This window comes from Physeter macrocephalus, chromosome 17 (genome assembly GCF_002837175.3).
Source record: "Physeter macrocephalus isolate SW-GA chromosome 17, ASM283717v5, whole genome shotgun sequence".
In the NCBI taxonomy this organism is placed as follows: Eukaryota; Metazoa; Chordata; class Mammalia; order Artiodactyla; family Physeteridae; genus Physeter; species Physeter macrocephalus.
This window is the reverse complement of record NC_041230.1, coordinates 12,832,931-12,850,056: the sequence shown is the minus strand read 5'-3', so window position 1 is coordinate 12,850,056 and position 17,126 is coordinate 12,832,931. Positions and strand designations below refer to the sequence as shown.

Here is a 17,126-nt window from a genome sequence, read left to right as displayed (position 1 = left end):
GCAACAAAGAGTAGCCCCCGTTCGCCGCAACTACAGAAAGCCTGCGCGCAGCAACGAAGACCCAGTGAAGCCAAAAATAAATAAATACATACATACATAAATTTTTAAATAAATAAATAATAAAATAAAATGGGTGACCAATAAGGACCTACTGTAAAAATAATTAATTAATTTAAAAAAATAAAAATAAAAGCTAACAGTAAATCAACCATACTTCAATTTTTAAAAATTGATTAAAGAAGAAAAAAGTATCTTAAAAAAAAAAAGCTAACAAGTTTTGGACACTTACAAGGTATCAGGCCCTGTTTTCTTATCCCCACTTTCCAGATGAGGAAACCAAGGCACAAAAGAGCCAAGTGATTTGTCCAACATCAAGCTAGTAAGTGGGAGCCAGGATTTGAACCCCAAAGCCCATGGCTCTTCCGGTGGCTACTGTAATAAATGACCGCAGACTGGTCATAACAACAGAAATGCCTCCCCTCACAGCCCTGCCAGCCAGAAGCCCCAGATCAATGTGTCATCAGGGCTGTACTTCTCCGAAGTCTCTAGAAGAGAGTCCAATCTCTGCCACCGTTTTCGCATGGCCTCCTCTTCTTTCTCCCTGTGTATTTCTATTTTTCCTGGGCGTCTCCTCTTCTTTTTTATTTATGTATTTATTTATTTTGGCTGCATGGCGGCTTGTGGGATCTTAGTTCCCCAACCAGGGATTGAACCCAGGCCCTTGGCAGTGAAAGCGAGAGAGTCCCAGCCACTGGACCGCCAGGGGATTCCCTCCTCTTCTGTCTCTTATAAGGACACTTGTCGCTGGAGTTAGGGCCCATCCAGATAATCCAGGATGATCTCATATCAAGATCCTTAATTGCATCTGAAAAGACCCTTTCGCCAAATAAGGTCACGTTCACAAGTTCCAGGGTTAGGACATGGACATATCGCTTGGGGTGGGGTGGGGGCGCTACTCAACCCCCTACAACTCTTCCCCGTGATACTATTATTCTTATTGTTGTCATCGGTATTGTGCTTATGACCTTGAAGGGCAGCTTGGGGCTGGAATAAAGTCGGAGACGCCCAAGTGGGAGGTTGGGAAGTCAGAGACTGTGAAGAGCAGGCACATTTAATAATTGAAGGGACTTCCCTGGTGGTCCAGTGGTTAGAGCTCCGCGTTTCCACCGCAGGAGGCGCGGGTTCGATCCCTGGTCGGAGAACTAAGATCGTGCATGCTAAGCAGTGCAGCCAAAAATTAATTAATCAATTGATTAATAATAATAATTGCAGAGGTATCTCATCATTGCCCCACCTTCACCCTGCTGCCTCCCCAGCTGGTGCTCAGCCTCTTGTCCCTTCTCCAGGGGGACTCTGCAGTGTCAGTAGTGGAGAGGGTCCCTTTCTCTCCGGTAGGAGCAGCCCTTGGGCTGGGAGGACAGTCAGCTGAGCTCCCTGGGCATCCCCACAGGTCCCTCCTGGGTAGGCAGGACCACTGGCCCACTGGCCCAGACCCTGAGACCTCTGTCTCTGTAGCTGGTCCCCTAAGCAAATGAGTAAAGGTGACAACAGAGTGACCACCAGGCACTGCCCCCTCCCTAGGGGAGCACACTGGCTAGTTTGCTGCTTGCTACTCATTTAGTGCTGTAGCCTCCACCTGCGTCCATGGTCTTGCCTGGTGTCCCTTGGGGGCAGGGGACGCAACAATGCTGACACTCCCGCTGTGGGCTGTGCTGTAACGAGCATCTCTCTCCGTTCCCTGAGGCTCGCTCTCCTCTTTCTTCACCTATGGACAGGTGACAGGTAGGCCTTGATGTCTGCTGTGAGGTTAGAGTTCTTCCCTGACACCTTGGGTGGCCTGAAGAGGACAAGATGGGGCTGGAAGGTAGGAGGCGCCCGGGACAACACCCAAGTGTCAGGCTGGGTGACACTTGGATGCGGGGCTATGTATCGAGTTGATGGGTGGTGTTTTCTTTCATTTCCCCACTTCCTTTATTCTTCCCAGTAATTGGCAGTACTTTACTAGCCTACCTAAAATCGTGCGCGTGCACGTATGCACGCACACTCCCCTGCTTTATTTGTCTCTAGCACTTAGCTCCATCTGATGCAGGTATTTTCTTGTTTTATCTGTTGTCCCACAGCCCCACCTGGATGCGAGCTCCAGTGACAAGGATCTCTGCCTGTTTCTTCCCTGCTGGATCCCTGGAGCTTCTGGCACACAATAGGTGCTCCATAAATGTTTGCTGGCTGGATCAAAACCCAAAACAGAACAACTCTGGGGCCACATCGGGCTGCCCAGTTCTCAAATGACTCTTCATTGTCCATTTAATGTGCTTTAAACGAAAACACTTTTACTCTCAGACCTGAACACGAGCTTCTCCGCTCAAAGAATACACTCCTGGGGTGCTGTACCCCATTAGCACCCCTGGTGGTCAGGGGAGACAGCTCCTTGACAACCTGACTCTGAGAATCCTGGCCTCCAACAAGGTCTGGCTCCAGGAACTCTCACTATAAGCTTGCGAAGTGCGGGAGTGAAAGCAGGAAAGACGAAGATCAGATGTGTGGTAGGACTTTCCAGAAAGTGAAAGCCTGGAGTGTGCTGGAGATTCAGGGAGTCACAGGTCTGTGCCAGGAGGTCCCAAGAACAATGAGACTCAGCTTTGAGGGATTTCATTCGCTATAACCCCCTTGGGAGCTCAGCCCCAACACCTGCTTCCCCAGCCCTTCCTGCTTCATCTATTCAAGGGCAGCTCCATCCTCCAGGCACTGGAGCCAGAACTACCACATCCCCTTGACTCCTCCTCTCTTTCTGTCATCCCCACATCTGGTCGCCAGCCAATCCCGGCAGCCCTGCCTTTGAAATCCCCAGTATCCGACCGTCTCTCCCAACCCCCACTGCCTCCCTGGGGGCCACCATCACCTCCCACCTGGACTCTTCCAGTCGCCCCCTCAGCTGGGCTCTCGGCTTCTGCTCTCACCCCTTACACTTCCTTCTCCACCCAGCAGCCCAAATTGTCTTCAAAAATAGGAATCAGGGGGGCTTCCCTGGTGGCACAGGGGAGAAGAATCCACCTGCCAATGCAGGGGACACGTGTTCGATCTCTGGTCCGGGAAGATCCCACATGCCACGGAGCAACTAAGCCCTTGCGCCACAACTACTGAGCCTGCGCTCCAGAGCCCACGAGCCACAACTACTGAACCGACGCGCCACAGCTACTGAAGCCCACGTGCCTAGAGCCTGTGCTCTGCAAGAAGAGAAGCCACTGCAATGAGAAGCCCGCGCACCGCAACGAAGAGTAGCCCCCGCTCGCCACAGCTAGAGAAAGCCCACGTGCAGCAACGAAGACCCAACGCAGCCAAATATAAATAAATAAATAAAATGAAAATGATAAAATAAAAATGAAAAAAATAGGAATCAGTCTGTTTCATATATTCAGACATATTTTATTACATCAAAGTTGTACCCTATTTAAATGAATAGTATCTAAATCAGTTTGTAACATGAGTTTCTTAGAGGTAAAATAAATGTCTTCATCACACTTAAAAAAAAAAAAATAGGAATCAGGACGTCCCTGGCGGTCCAGTGGTTCAGACTCCGCACTTCCAATGCAGGGGGTGTGGGTTCGATCCCTGGTTGGGGAACTACGATCCCATATGCTGCACAGAGAGCAGCCAAAATAATAAATAGATAAATAAATAAATGGAATTAGATTAGGCCCCTCACCAACCTAAAAAACTCCAGTCCCAGTGAAAACCAAACCCCTCCCCGAAAGTCCCTGCCCACTTCAGCTGACCCGGATACACGCAGGCTTTTTAAATTTTTTCTCCCCAGTTCCTCCATTCCACCTCAGGGCCTTTGCACTTGCCATTCCTCCTGCCTGGAGCACTTTTCCTATAGATTCATCTCATCAAATGTCATCACCCTTGAGAATGCTTCCTGCCACCATAACTACCCTCCAGTCACTCTCTCGCCTCACCCTGTTTTATTTCTTTCACAGCACTCAGTATGAGCAGAAATCATCTTTTTAATTTACTTGTTTACTTGTTTGTCCCCATATACACACATAAGGAAGCCACTGCAGTGAGAAGCCCGCACAACACAACGAAGAGCAGCTCCCGCTCAACACAATTAGAGAGAAAGCCCACGCGCAGCAACGAAGAAGACCCAACGTAGCCAAATATAAAATTAATTAATTAATTTTTTAAAAGTATAGTTTTTAAAAATAAATTTATTTATTTATGGCTGAGTTGGGTCTTCGTTGCTGCGCGCGGTCTTTCTCTAGTTGCGGCGAGCGGGGGCTACTCTTCACATCACCCTTGAGAATGCTTCCTGCCACCATAACTACCCTCCAGTCACTCTCTCGCCTCACCCTGTTTTATTTCTTTCACAGCACTCAGTATGAGCAGAAATCATCTTTTTAATTTACTTGTTTACTTGTTTGTCCCCATATACACACATAAGGAAGCCACTGCAGTGAGAAGCCCGCACAACACAACGAAGAGCAGCTCCCGCTCAACACAATTAGAGAGAAAGCCCACGCGCAGCAACGAAGAAGACCCAACGTAGCCAAATATAAAATTAATTAATTAATTTTTTAAAAGTATAGTTTTTAAAAATAAATTTATTTATTTATGGCTGAGTTGGGTCTTCGTTGCTGCGCGCGGTCTTTCTCTAGTTGCGGCGAGCGGGGGCTACTCTTCATTGCGGTGTGCGGGCTTCTCATTGCAGTGGCTTCTCTTGTTGCAGAGCATGGGCTCTAGGCGCGTGGGCTTCAGTAGTTGTGGCACGTGGGCTCACAAACACACACACACACAAACACACACACACACACAAACACACACACACATTCAAGTTCTTATTGCCTACTAAAATCCTTGTCCCTCTCCTTGATTCTCCCTGGTTACAGGGAGCTCACCACCTCTCAAGGTCATATACCATCCTCCCCCATCTCTTCCACCCAGGTGGCTTTGGGAGTGGTGGGGTCTCCGAGCTTTGATGGGAAACGTCTCCAAAGATGAGGAAGGCCAAGGAGAGCTGAATGCAGCTGAGCAGCTGAGAACCCAGGCTAGGGCAGGAGGTGTCGGATATGAGACCATGAAGGTCCCGACTGCCACAGTCCCAGCGTCCCTTAACAGCCCCCTCCCTACTCCTTCAGGCCCCAGATGGTAACACCCGCCCTCCTAGATTTCCCCCAAACCTTTGTCAAGAGTCCTTTTTGAAATGACCCTCGGTTCCCAGCTGGAGGGCCCCAGGTGTCTCCTCCTGGGGCCCCGCCTGATGCACACCCTGACCCAGAAGCTGTCCTATTTTTTCCCAACTGTATTACCAGAGCTGCAGATGGGCACAGACATCACAGAGCAGCCCACCCATTTCACTGATGGGAAGCTGAGAACCCAAATGGTGTGTGTTTTTCAGTGACTCCCTGAGTGGTGTAGAGGTAACATGATTTGCATCTGGTTATATGAGGGCGATGTGTCTTTGGATGTACATATCACATCTAGCATATTTAATGCCTGGCTCTATTCTCAGCTTCAAATGGCTTAACTCAGCGATTCTCAGATTTTTTTGTCTCTTTACATTCTTAGGGAAAACCAAAGAGCTTTTTCATAAGCCATGTCAGAAATTAAAACTGGAAGTTCTTGGGACTTCCCTGGTGGCGCAATGGTTAATAATCCGCCTGTCAATGCAGGGGACACGGGTTCGAGCCCTGGTCCGGGAAGGTCCCACGTGTTGCAGAGCAACTAAGCCCGTGTGCCACAACTACTGAGCCTGCGCTCTAGAGCCCATGAGCACAACTACTGAGCCGCGTGCCACAACCACTGAAGCCCGCGTCTAGAGCCCGCGCTCTGCAGCAAGAGAAGCCACTGCAATGAGAAGTACGTGCGCTACAATGAAGAGTGGCCCCTCTGCTCGCCGCAACTAGAGAAAGCCTGTGCCCAGCAACGAAGAGCCAACGCAGCCAAAAATAAATAAATAAATAAATTTATAAAAATAAAACTGGAAATTCTTGAAGATGATTTAAAATTCATTTTTAAATAGCAATAATAAACACATTACAGGCTAACATAAATAATGTATTTTATGAAAAATTTTAGTGAGAATAATGTCATTATTTTATACTTTTGCAAACCTCCTCAAAGTCCAGCGTAACAGAAGACAGTTGGATCCTCCTGGCTGCTTATGCATGCAGTCTGCTGTGATATCACATGCTATGCAGCTTCTGGAAAACCCCACCTGGCACTCATGGGAGAACGAAGTGAAAAAGGCAGAAAATGTCTCGGTATGAAAATTTGACCTCGCGGACCCTCTGAGATGGTCTCAGGAACCAATGCCCAGGTCACACTTTGAGAACTGCTGGCTGAACTTATTTAATGCTCACAATGATGCTAGGAGGTGGATACTAAAATGAAATTATCCCCACTTTACAAGGGAGAAGGCCCAGAGTGGTGAAGTTACTTGTCCAAAGTCACACAGCAGTAAGGGGTAGAGCTGCAGTCTGAACCCCAGAAATTAGGCTCTTAACCTCAACAAGATCTGTGTGTGTGTGTGTGTGATCATAAATAAATTGTATAGTATGAGTGCACTTCTCAAGGCCTTGTATGGCACCTGCCCAGGTCACACAGCCAGGAAGTAGCATCAGGAGTTAAGAGTCAGTGCTCTGAGCTTGAATCCCTTACCCTGACACCCTAACAAGTCTCTCTGGGAAAAAACAGGAAATAATTATTGGCTGACAGACCGTCACCAACAGGCTATCTAGTCTCTCTGTGCCTCAGTTTTCCTAGTAAAATGGGTAGTAATAGAGCCCAGCTCAGAACCTTGCTGTGGGGGAAAAAAACAGCAGAACATAAAAGATGAGTTCCCAAGTTGTTCAGTGTGGTTATCCAGAGCCGCTTGAAGAGTGTTCCCATCAGCCAGTGCACATGAGGGTTCAGAGGTGTGTGCCTCGGTTCCTCTGTCCAACCAGACAGAGGAACCCTTGCTCTCTGCCAGCCTCCACCCACCTGCCTCTCCTAAGACTCCTGTCCCACCTTCATTAGTTGCATTATGGTCTCCTAGGAGCACTTAAGCGCCTGGAAACCACCATGCCAGGCCGCTGAAGAGGCTTGGGACAGAGAGGTGTAGTATCTCCTACCAGAGTGGGAAAGGCCTGGCTCAGTCACCTGGGTCCCCAGTTCTCTGTGGGAGGTGCTATAACTCCTTAGTTCCCATTTATGGTCTAATGGGAAGCTCTGATGTCGGGGTTCCCGTGGGAGCAGTGGTGGGTATAAGACCCCAGGATGCTGGTCTCTGAAGTTCCTCGGATACCTGTGTCCCAGTCCCTGGGAGGTCCAGTTGTCAAATCCTGCTCTTATAAGGAGGGGGGCAGAGCTTGGGTGCAAGGTCACCTTCTTGTCCAGGGGGTCTTGCTGACACCCTTAAATTCTCTCCTGGAAAAGAGTCTCTAACACCTGGATTTGCACCCGTGGAGGGGTCACCGACGTCTGGGTCTCCACCCCTAAAAGAGACTCAGGTGCAAGGTGCCCGCCTTATCCCGAGGGGCTGCTGGGGTGCCGGGTCCTCTTGGGGAAGATGGGATGATAGTCCCTCCCAGTGGGGTATAGAGATGGTGCCCGGACTCTGGTGTTCTTCTCTCGGGGTGGGGAAGCTGACTTCGACGTTCTCGTTCTGGTGGGGTGAGGGGACTCGGACACCAGAGCAGCCCGGGACTCCCTTGCTTGGAAACCCCTACCACGGAAAAGGCCAGAGTGGCTGGAGCTGGGCTGGACCCAAGGGCGGAGAGTCTGTGGGCGGGGCTCCAGCAGGCCCCGCCCACTCCCGCCAGCGCTGTCCCCGCATCTCGAAGTCTGCGAGGCCTCGGTGTGCGCTGAGAGCCTAGCGCCACAGCCCGCGCGACTCGCCGAGCCCGGCCCGCCCCGGGGTCTATGGGGCCGCTCCTCTGCTGCGCTGCCCGGCCGGCCCCACGCCGTGCCCGGAGCCTGACCCGTGGCCAGGTAACGAGGCTATGGGTACTGCGGGTAGGGAACGCCTGGGGGCTGGCATGAGAGGACAGGGAACTCCTGAGTCCTGGAGGAAAAGGGGACCGGAACTCCAGTGTGCTGGGAGCTCGGGCATCGGAACACCTGTATCCCGAGGCTGAGGGAGGGGGCGCACAGATGTTGGGTCCTGGAGAAATAGGGGGCTGGGGGATCTGGACGCCAAGGTCTAGGGCATCGGGACACTTGGCTGGGGAGGCTTGGGGGCGGTGTGGATGTGGGGAGCGGGGCTGGATCCTGAATGCCTAGTCCTGGAGGAATGAAGACCTAATTCAACACGTTCCTTGTTCTGGGGGATCTGGATACTAGGACACTTGGGCCCCGAGTGTCTGGTCCATCCTGGGGGCGTCCTCGGGCTGAGGCTCCGGCCACTGCATCTGGGGTTGAGGCTCGCACGTCCGGGCCTTCAGGGAGGAAGTTGTGGTTGCGGAGATTTGGCTGCCCGGACACGTGGCATCACCCCGAGGGGCTGGCGGTGGTCCTTGGGCAGAGCATAGGGTGGGGTCCCTGGCCTCTGTCCCCCCTACCTCCTTAGCCCAGCCCGTGAAATAGGCGCACGGCAGATGCAAGGAACCGGACTCCTGGGATGGACTTCTGGGGGCGGATTCCCCGGGGCAGAGAGCCCTGGGGGCTGCAGCCGGGCGCGCCCGGTCCCCGGCGAGGCGCCCGCCCCCCGCCCGGCTTGGGCATGCTTGGCACGCAGCGCGCGGGCCGGTCGGATCCGTATGCGCGCCGCGTGCGCCTATTGGTATGCGGGAGCCGGCCCGGCGCGGGCGTGAGGCGGGCGCTCTAGCGGGCGGCGCGGGGGAGGCGCCGGCGGGGCACGTCCTCGTCCTGAGCTTCTCCCAGAGCCCGGCGCGGTGAGAGCTGCGGACTGTGTAGCGGGGCCCCCAGGGAGGGGAAACTGAGGCAGCATCTAGCCACAGCTCCTTGCTGGGACCCTGCGCTCCACGCGGACCTCGGTTTCCCTAGCAGGTACCCCACCTGCCCCCTCGGGCGCTGAGCGCTGCCTCCCGCTCCTTCCCGCTGCAGGAGACGCGGCTCTCGAGCTCCGCAGGCTGCTCTGAGCCCGCCTGAGCGGGTCTCCGCGGAGATGGCGACCCCCTACCCCAGCAGTGGCGGTGGAGGCGAGGTCAGGTGCGGGGGAGGTCGCGGCGGCAGCGTCCCTTGGGACTTTCTGCCGGGGTTTGTGGTCAAGACCCCGCCCGGACCCTGGTGAGCAAAGCTCCGCCCCTCGGGCTTTGGCCCCGCCCCCAAGGCGGTGTCCCGGGAGGATTCACACTCACCTTCTGCCCCGCCCCCTCGGGCCAGAATTTCTTACCCGGAGTTGCTCAACTCGTTCTGTAACACCCACCCCACACACCTGGAGTTCTGTTCCTAGCCCGCTTCCTCGGAATTCCTACCCAACATTCTTATCTCTCTCCTCTTCCTCCTCCTTCCCCCAGAATTTACACCCCGGGTTCTGCTCCACGGCCGGGTGTAGAAGTCACACTCAGGCTCTGCCCCACCTCCGGAGTGTTGAATCCACTTTCAACATCCCGTCCCGTTCCCGAGACCCCAAGAGGCGAGGCTCGTCCCCCAACCCCAGACCCCTGAGTCCCCGGGCCCCGCTGACGCCCCCTCCGCGCCGCCCGCCCAGCCTGCAGGCGCAGCGCAAGGAGAAGTCCCGTAACGCGGCGCGCTCGCGGCGCGGAAAGGAGAACCTGGAGTTCTTCGAGCTGGCCAAGCTACTCCCGCTGCCCGGAGCCATCTCCAGCCAGCTGGACAAGGCGTCCATCGTGCGCCTCAGCGTCACCTACCTCCGCCTGCGCCGCTTCGCCGCTCTTGGGGCGCCACCCTGGGGGTTGAGGTCCGCGGGGCCGCAGGCTGGCCTAGGTGAGTGCGCATGCGCTGGGGTGGGGGGTGGGGGGTCCAGGCGTGCTCCCCCGGTGCAGGGCACCCGGTATCTGAGGGTGCGCGCCAGCTCTCGCCCAGCTCCTGCACCCGGAGGGAGTACAGGATTTGGAGTCAGACCTTTTGTGTGTTCCTATCAGGCGGCTTCTACTGTCCAAGCCTCAGTTTATTCATCTCTAAAACGGGCTCACCAGGTAGGGACGATTTCATGAATTCTGGCCTAATCACGGGCCTGGCCACACTGGATCATACCACCAGTTAATGCTATTATTGTTATCAGGGAAAATGAATCATTATTATCACAAAGGAGATTATCACAGCTCCATGGGCGGGACAGGGGGGACCCAGCCTGGGCCTCCTAACCACTAATGGGCAAGAAACTCCCGCACTCAGACCTGAGGGACCCCGGAGGGAACCTCTAGAGTCTGAATCCCCAGTTTGGGATGCGGGAGGGAGACAGGATAATATGGCAGGTAAGATGGCGAGCTTCAGAAAGACGGGGGTCCCTGTCCCCACTCAGCCACTCCCCACCGTTGTGACCCTGGGCAGGTCGCCTCACCTCTCTGTGCCTCACTTGTGAAATGGGAATCATGATGAAGCCCCTCCCCCACCTGCAGGGCTGAGAAGAGAAGAAGATCTACCAGGTAATATATATATGTGTAAAGACCCTAAACACACCTGGCACAGAGTAAACGATCAGTGTCTAGAAAGCACTGTTATCAATGGTTACCTGCAGGTTTATTGAGCATCTACTGTGTGCCTGCTACGGTTCTGAGCCCTCGTGATCCCAGCAGGAAACAAACTGCATAATAGTGCCTGCCCTGGACAGGCTGACATCCTACTGGCCAGGACACAATAACGAAATGCAATCAGTAATATGTTAAAATATAGAAATTGTAAAACACAGATATATATAGATAGATAGATCTCTACTTTCATTTATTATTCAGACTTCATTATATAGAAGTGTTATGTTATTGTTATTACTTCTATTTTATGTTTTATTGCTTTACTCTTATTACGAGAAGAGAGCAAATCGTCTTCATCTGGGTCGCAGGTGACAGGGACAGGGCACCCTAGGCTACTTCCCCCCCCACCCCCAAGAAGGATTGTCCTTAAGGTGGGGTTGGAGGGGCTCCAATTCCCCTCCTGCCCTGGTCTCGGGGGGAGGGGGGAGAGAAAATAGCATTGATTAAACTCGCAATAAATCACCATTTAAATTTAAATAATCCGGCTTCCCAGGCGGTAATTAGGCGAATTGACTGGCGCGGAGAGAATGCGGCATTAGCGCCGCTGATTACAGCCATTACCGCGAACAACATGTGCGCCGGCGGGGGATAAACATCTTGTCTATTGTCCCCAAGCCCCGGGGAGAGAAAGGGGGAAGACGCCGAGAGAGCCCCACCGGCGTCCGGCCTCCCCACTCCGTGCTTGCCGGGATGGGTAATTCAAGACCACTGACCTCAGCAACCTCCCTGCCTGTACGTGGGAAGGGGGAGGGGCAGGACAGTGTGCGGGGGAGGAGCTGCGTGAACTCCCGCTGTACCCACAAAATTAAGAAACTGGGAGCATCTCCTGCTCTCCCGGGTCCCCAACAAGAGGCCAAGCACCTGCTTCAATAGTTCAGATGGGAAAACTGAGGACAGTGGCTTAGCTGCCGTCAGAGAGCAAAGCATGGTGCCTCAAGCTCTCTGTAAAGGAGGGGGCTCCCGTGTTCTCCTCAAAAATAATAGCAATAACATACCAGTCAGACACGGTGTTGAGTGCTGCATCCAAATTCACTTGCTAATCCTCTCAAAAGTCTTCAGAGGGAGGCAATGCTATGTTCCCGTTTTATAGAAGGGGAAAACTGAGACCCAGAGAGGTGAAGCTCTTTGCCCAAGGTCACACAGCTGAGAAGGGGCTCAGCTGAGATTCAGACTCAAGTGGCCCGGCTCCAGAGCCCACCTTCTCAACCACCATCCTTGGCATGCTTGTGGGTCTCCAGGGATGGGTCCTATGTTGCAGGTCTCGGCCTCTCTCTGGGCCTTAATCTACCATCTATGAAATGGGATGACAGATGATGTTGAAGTCTAGCCAGGGGGCTCTGAGTCTGGGGAGGAGACAGCCTTGATCTCCTATCAGTGTTTGTCATTCATTCAACAAATGCCCAATGAATACCTTCCCTGTGCCAGGCACCATTCTAGGTGCTGGGGACACAGCAGGGAACAGGACAAAGTCCCGGCCCTCAAAGGTGGGCCTACACACCTGACATGGTAGGTCCCTTGCCCCCCAACTCCCTGATATCACCTTTCTACCCCTCTGACCTCTTCAACCCCCTCCCCCACATGGGCCACCTTGCTGTTCAGAGAAGGCTGTTTCCACCTCAGGACCTTTGCACTTGCTGGGCTTCCACCAGGAACTCCCTTCCCTTAGAATGTGGGCTTTTCAGTCAAGCCTTCCCTGACCACTCTATTAAAAAGGACAAACCTGGGACTTCCCTGGTGGTCCAGCGGTTAAGACTTCGCCCTCCAGTGCAGGGGGTGCAGGTTCGATCCCTGGTCAGGGAGATAAGATCCCACATGCCCAGGGCCAAAAAAAGAAAACATAAAACAGAAGTAATATTGTGGCAAATTCAATAAAGGCTTTAAAAAAAGAGAGAGAGAATAGCACGTGGCATATAGTAGGTGCTTAAAAAAAAAAAAAAAAAAAGACAACCCCCTGCTCCCAGCATGTCCTATCTTCCTTTCCTGCCTTGTTTCTTTCCATAGTACTAATCATCATCTAGTACTATATATTTTTTATTTCTCTTGTTTATTGTGTTTCTCCCCTACGGCACCTTGTGTGCTGAGCCGAGAATAGTGCCTGGGGCACAGTAAGGGGTCACTAAATGTTTCTTGGGTGACTATAGAACTGCGTGAGGGGAGGAGAGGGGACATCACAACTCACAGGTCAGGCACGGCATCTCTGAGTAAGTGACCTTTGAGCTGAGACTGGAAGGAGGTGAGGGAGCAAAAGCTAGGAGAAAAGCTGGAAGGAGAGTTTTCCAGGCAGAGGGAACAGCAAGTGCAAAGGCCCAGAGGCAGACAGCAATCAGCTTGCTAGATGCAGGCCACAGTTGTGAGGTCAGGGGCTCCAGAGAGGAGTAAGTGAGGCAGGAAGTGGTCAGCGGGTCAGGGGCCAGGTCCTGCAGGGCCTCTCGGGCCGTGGTGAGGACTTTGGCTGTTACCCCAAGTGAGACGGGAGTCACAGAGGTGGTGGATGTGAGGGCAGAAGCTGGGAGCCCAGTGAGGAGGCAAGTGCAGTCATCCAGGCGGGAGGTGGGGCAGCTAGACCAGGGTGGGGGCAGTGGGGTGAGAGATGGTCGTATTCAGGTGATGCAGTGAGGGTCCAGCCTCAGGACTTGGAGAATATGGGTGAAGGTGTGGGAGAAAGCGAGGGTAAAGGTGGATGGTAAGGTAGCCTCCCCAGAAGGTAGAGGTGCTCGAAGTAGAGCTTATTCTGAGAATAGTGCAGGACTCACCTACTGTGTACCTGGCTGTGTGCCATTTGCATGCATGAACCCATTCAGCTCCAGCCCTAGACCCATTTCACAGATGCAGCTGAGGAAAGTACAGGCAGAAATGCACCCACTCCAGTCCTCAGGCCTGCTGCCAGGGAGCAAGGCACTCTGATTATGGCAGGGGGCTCCCTCTCCCAGACTTCCAAAGCTAATGGAGTCCCGGCCCTTCATTAGCTGCCCTAGCCCAGGGCAGTTGAGAATGGGAGGTGGAGGGGAACCCCTGGGAGAAGTCTTGGCTTCTCCCCTCGGCCCCTCAGCGCCCCCTCTGTGTGGGGAGGAAGATGACAACTGGGGCAGTTTTGTTCCAGCAGAGGCAGGCTCTGATGAGAAACACAGCAAATGTTTGTTGAATGACCGAGTGATGGTTGGGGTCCGGATGTGAGGAGGGGGCAGATCTGAGAGTAGGGAAGAGCTCGCAGCTGAATTTGGGGGACACAGGAGTTGAGGTATTTGTGGGAGAGAGGAGGGAACACAGAGAGAGGAGTCAGGGAGTTGGTGGATTTGGGGCAGGGGGAGGCGGGGGGTAATAAGACACATCAGTCAGGGATGGGGACAGAGGCTGGGGAGAGGACGGGGGAACAGCAAGTGGCTGAGCCCTCCCCCTATACACACCCCCCTCCCGACGTGCCCATTAAGCCTGTTCATTGCAGCCGTTCCGTCTGACCTGGGCTGATCCTGTGAGAGGGAAAATGAAGGAATTAGCAAAAATGACAGGGGAAAATTGCGACAATTAGCAGGCGGCATTGTTCCTTCCTGTCACCCGGCTGGTTCCCGCTGCATCTCGGGGGAGGGGTCCCCATCACACACCCCCCACACACAGTTATTGTTCCTGGAGCTCCAGGCGGGGGTGGAAAAAGGGTGTGAACAGCCGTGGGGATGTTGGGGGTGCTCATGGGAGAGGAGGCGTGACCAAATATTAAGGGGCTGGGGGCGGGGCTTGGGAGCTGCGTCCTGATTGGGGGGGAGGGGGCGGCGTTTCGCCGCCTGGTGTTTTGATGGTCTGGAAATAACAATAGTAATCACGCTATTAATACTGATCCCAGCTCTGTTTCAGAGCACCTGCTGCATGCGGGCGCCTGGTAGGCCCTTTCAGTTCCCTAAGCCAACTGAATGCTCAACACCCCTGTGAGATCAGCTCGCTTAGCAAACCCACCTGACAGAGGAGGAAACCGAGGCACAGAGAGGTGAAGGCACTGGTCCCAGGGCACACAGCCAGGGAGGAACAGTCCTGGGGCTTAACACCAGAACTGGACCCTCAGCCCTGCAGGAGCCAGGTGCTTGGGGACCCTCGAGGTCACTGGCTCCCCAGTCTGGGCACGGGCCCCTTGCGGTGGTCGTTCTCTGCAGGGTCAGGGAAGGCATCCTGGGTGGGAACAGAGTCCAGGAACACAGGGCCTCTGCCCACGCCCAGCATGGATGTCTGGAGCTCTCTGCTCCTCACTGCGGGGGATGGGTCGGCCTGTGTCTCTGTTTCTGTCTCCTTCGCCATCTCTGTCTTCCTGCCACTTTCTCTGTATCTGTCTCTGTGCATCTCTTTCCCTCTGTCCCTCCATCTCTTTATGTCTCTCTGTCTTTACCTATCTCTGTCTCAGTTTCTCTGTGTCTATATATGTCTCTACCCCTCTCTCTTTTTAAAATAATTTTTTTGGGGTAAAATTTATATAACATGAAATTCACCATTTTACAGTGTGCAGTTCGGTGGCACTTAGCACATTCACAATGTTGTGCAACCAGCACTTCTATCTAGTTCCAAAACATTTCCATCACCCTCCAAAAACCCTGTCCCATTAGCAGTCCCTCCCCATTCCTCCTGCCCCTCCCCCCAGCCCCTGGCAACCACTGATCTGCTTTCCATCTCTGGATTTGCCTCTTCTGAACGTTTCATATAAATTGAATCCTACACTGTGTAGCCTCTGTGTTCAGCTTCTTTCGCTTAGCATAATGTTTTCAAAGTTCATTCACGTCGTAGCATGGATCGGTACTCCATTTCTTTTTATGGATGAATAATCTTCCATTCTATGAATATAGCACATTTTATTTATCCATTCATCAGTTAATGGACATTTGGGTTGTTTCCACCTTTTGGCTATTACGAGTAATGCTGCTATGAACATTCATGTACAAGTATTTGTTAGAGCACCTGTTTTCAATTCTTTGGGGTGTATACCTAGGAGTGGAATTGCTGGGTTATATGGTAATTCTATGTTTGACTTATTGAGGAATTGCCAAACTATTTTCCAGAGTGGCACATCGTTTCACATTCTCACCAGCAATGCACGGGGGGTTCCAATTTCTCCACATCCTCGCCAACACTTATTTTCTATTTAGAAAAAAAAAATTCGAACCATCCTAGCGGGTGTGAAGTGATCTCTCATTGTGGTTTTGATTTGCATTTTGCTAATGACTAATGATGTTGAACATCTTTTCATGTGCTTATCGGCCATTTGTGCATCTTCTTTGGAAGAATGTCTGTTCAAATACTTTGCGCATTTTTGAATTGCGTTGTTCATCCTTTTGTTGTTGAGTTGTAACGTCCTTATTTCTTTCTCTATTTCCTTATATCTCTGTCCATCTATTTGTCTGTGTCTCTCAATGTCTCTTTCTCTGTCTCTCTGTCTCTCTCCTTTTCTGTCTCCTATCTGCCTCCTTCTCACCCTTCAGGTCTGAGCTCAAACACCCCCTCCTTCAACAGACCTTAACCCCATGCTTCTTCTTTTATTTATTTATTTATTTTTAAAAAATAAATAAATAAAATATTTTGGCTGCGTTGGGTCTTTGTTGCTGCACCCGGGCTTTCTTCAGTTGCGGCGAGCGGGGGGGCTAGTCTTCGTTGCGGTGCACGGGCTTCTCATTGCGGTGTCTTGTTGCAGAGCACAGGCTCTAGGGGCGCAGGCTTCAGTAGTTGTAGCACGTGGGCTCAATAGTCGTGGCTTGCAGGCTCTAGAGCGCAGGCTCAGTAGTTGTGGCACACGGGCTTAGTTGCTCCGCAACTCGAACCCGTGTCCTCAGCATTGGCAGGCGGATTCTTAACCACTGAGCTACCAGGGAAACCCCCCATGCTTCTTTATTTCACACCACCTATTCGATTCTTCATAGGGCCAACAGGCCCTGGCCTCACCCCTCCCTCTTCCCCCAGCCCCAGGCCGCAGGGGCCCCGTGGCGCTGGTCTCTGAAGTCTTCGAGCAGCACCTGGGAGGACACATCCTGCAGGTGAGGCCCCTTCCCTGCCTGCTGCTCCTTGCTGCCACCTGGTGGCCGTCTCGGGAGAACCGCACCCTTTTCTCCAGCATCGGTCCCGTTGGGGAGCCCCAGAACTGGGAGGCAGAATGCTCAGGCTCCCCCTCCTGCTGCCCCCCCAGGGCCACTGAAGCGCTTTACCCCAGAATAATCCATCCCAGGCGGAGATCCAGATTTCAGAACCTCTTACAGATGCCAGGCCCTCCTCTCCCCGACCCCGTCTCTCCCCACTCTAGTCCCTGGATGGCTTCGTGTTTGCCTTGAACCAGGAAGGGAAGTTCCTCTACATCTCAGAGACAGTCTCCATTTATCTGGGTCTCTCACAGGTAAGGAGCCCACAGCAGCCTGCCTGGACTGGCTCAGCTGCCATCTCCCTTGCCGGCCCTCCTCTCTCCTGGCCTCACCATCCCAGCATGAAAAAAAAAAAGAAAAAAAAAAAAAA

General features: G+C 52.9%; 1 protein-coding gene across 1 annotated transcript in view; it reads left to right on the top strand.

Annotated features, from left to right (window-relative positions):
* Positions 1 to 7,922: 7,922 nt before the first annotated feature.
* LOC129391460 (neuronal PAS domain-containing protein 1-like) overlaps positions 7,923 to 17,126 on the top strand; it is a 12,168-nt gene continuing 2,964 nt past the window's right edge. The window contains exons 1-5 of the mRNA XM_055079269.1: positions 7,923 to 7,971; positions 9,046 to 9,228; positions 9,653 to 9,888; positions 16,584 to 16,657; positions 16,921 to 17,061. Coding sequence (XP_054935244.1) covers positions 9,107 to 9,228; positions 9,653 to 9,888; positions 16,584 to 16,657; positions 16,921 to 17,061 — 573 coding nt within the window. The 5' untranslated portion in view covers positions 7,923 to 7,971; positions 9,046 to 9,106. The remainder of the gene's footprint in view (positions 7,972 to 9,045; positions 9,229 to 9,652; positions 9,889 to 16,583; positions 16,658 to 16,920; positions 17,062 to 17,126) is intronic.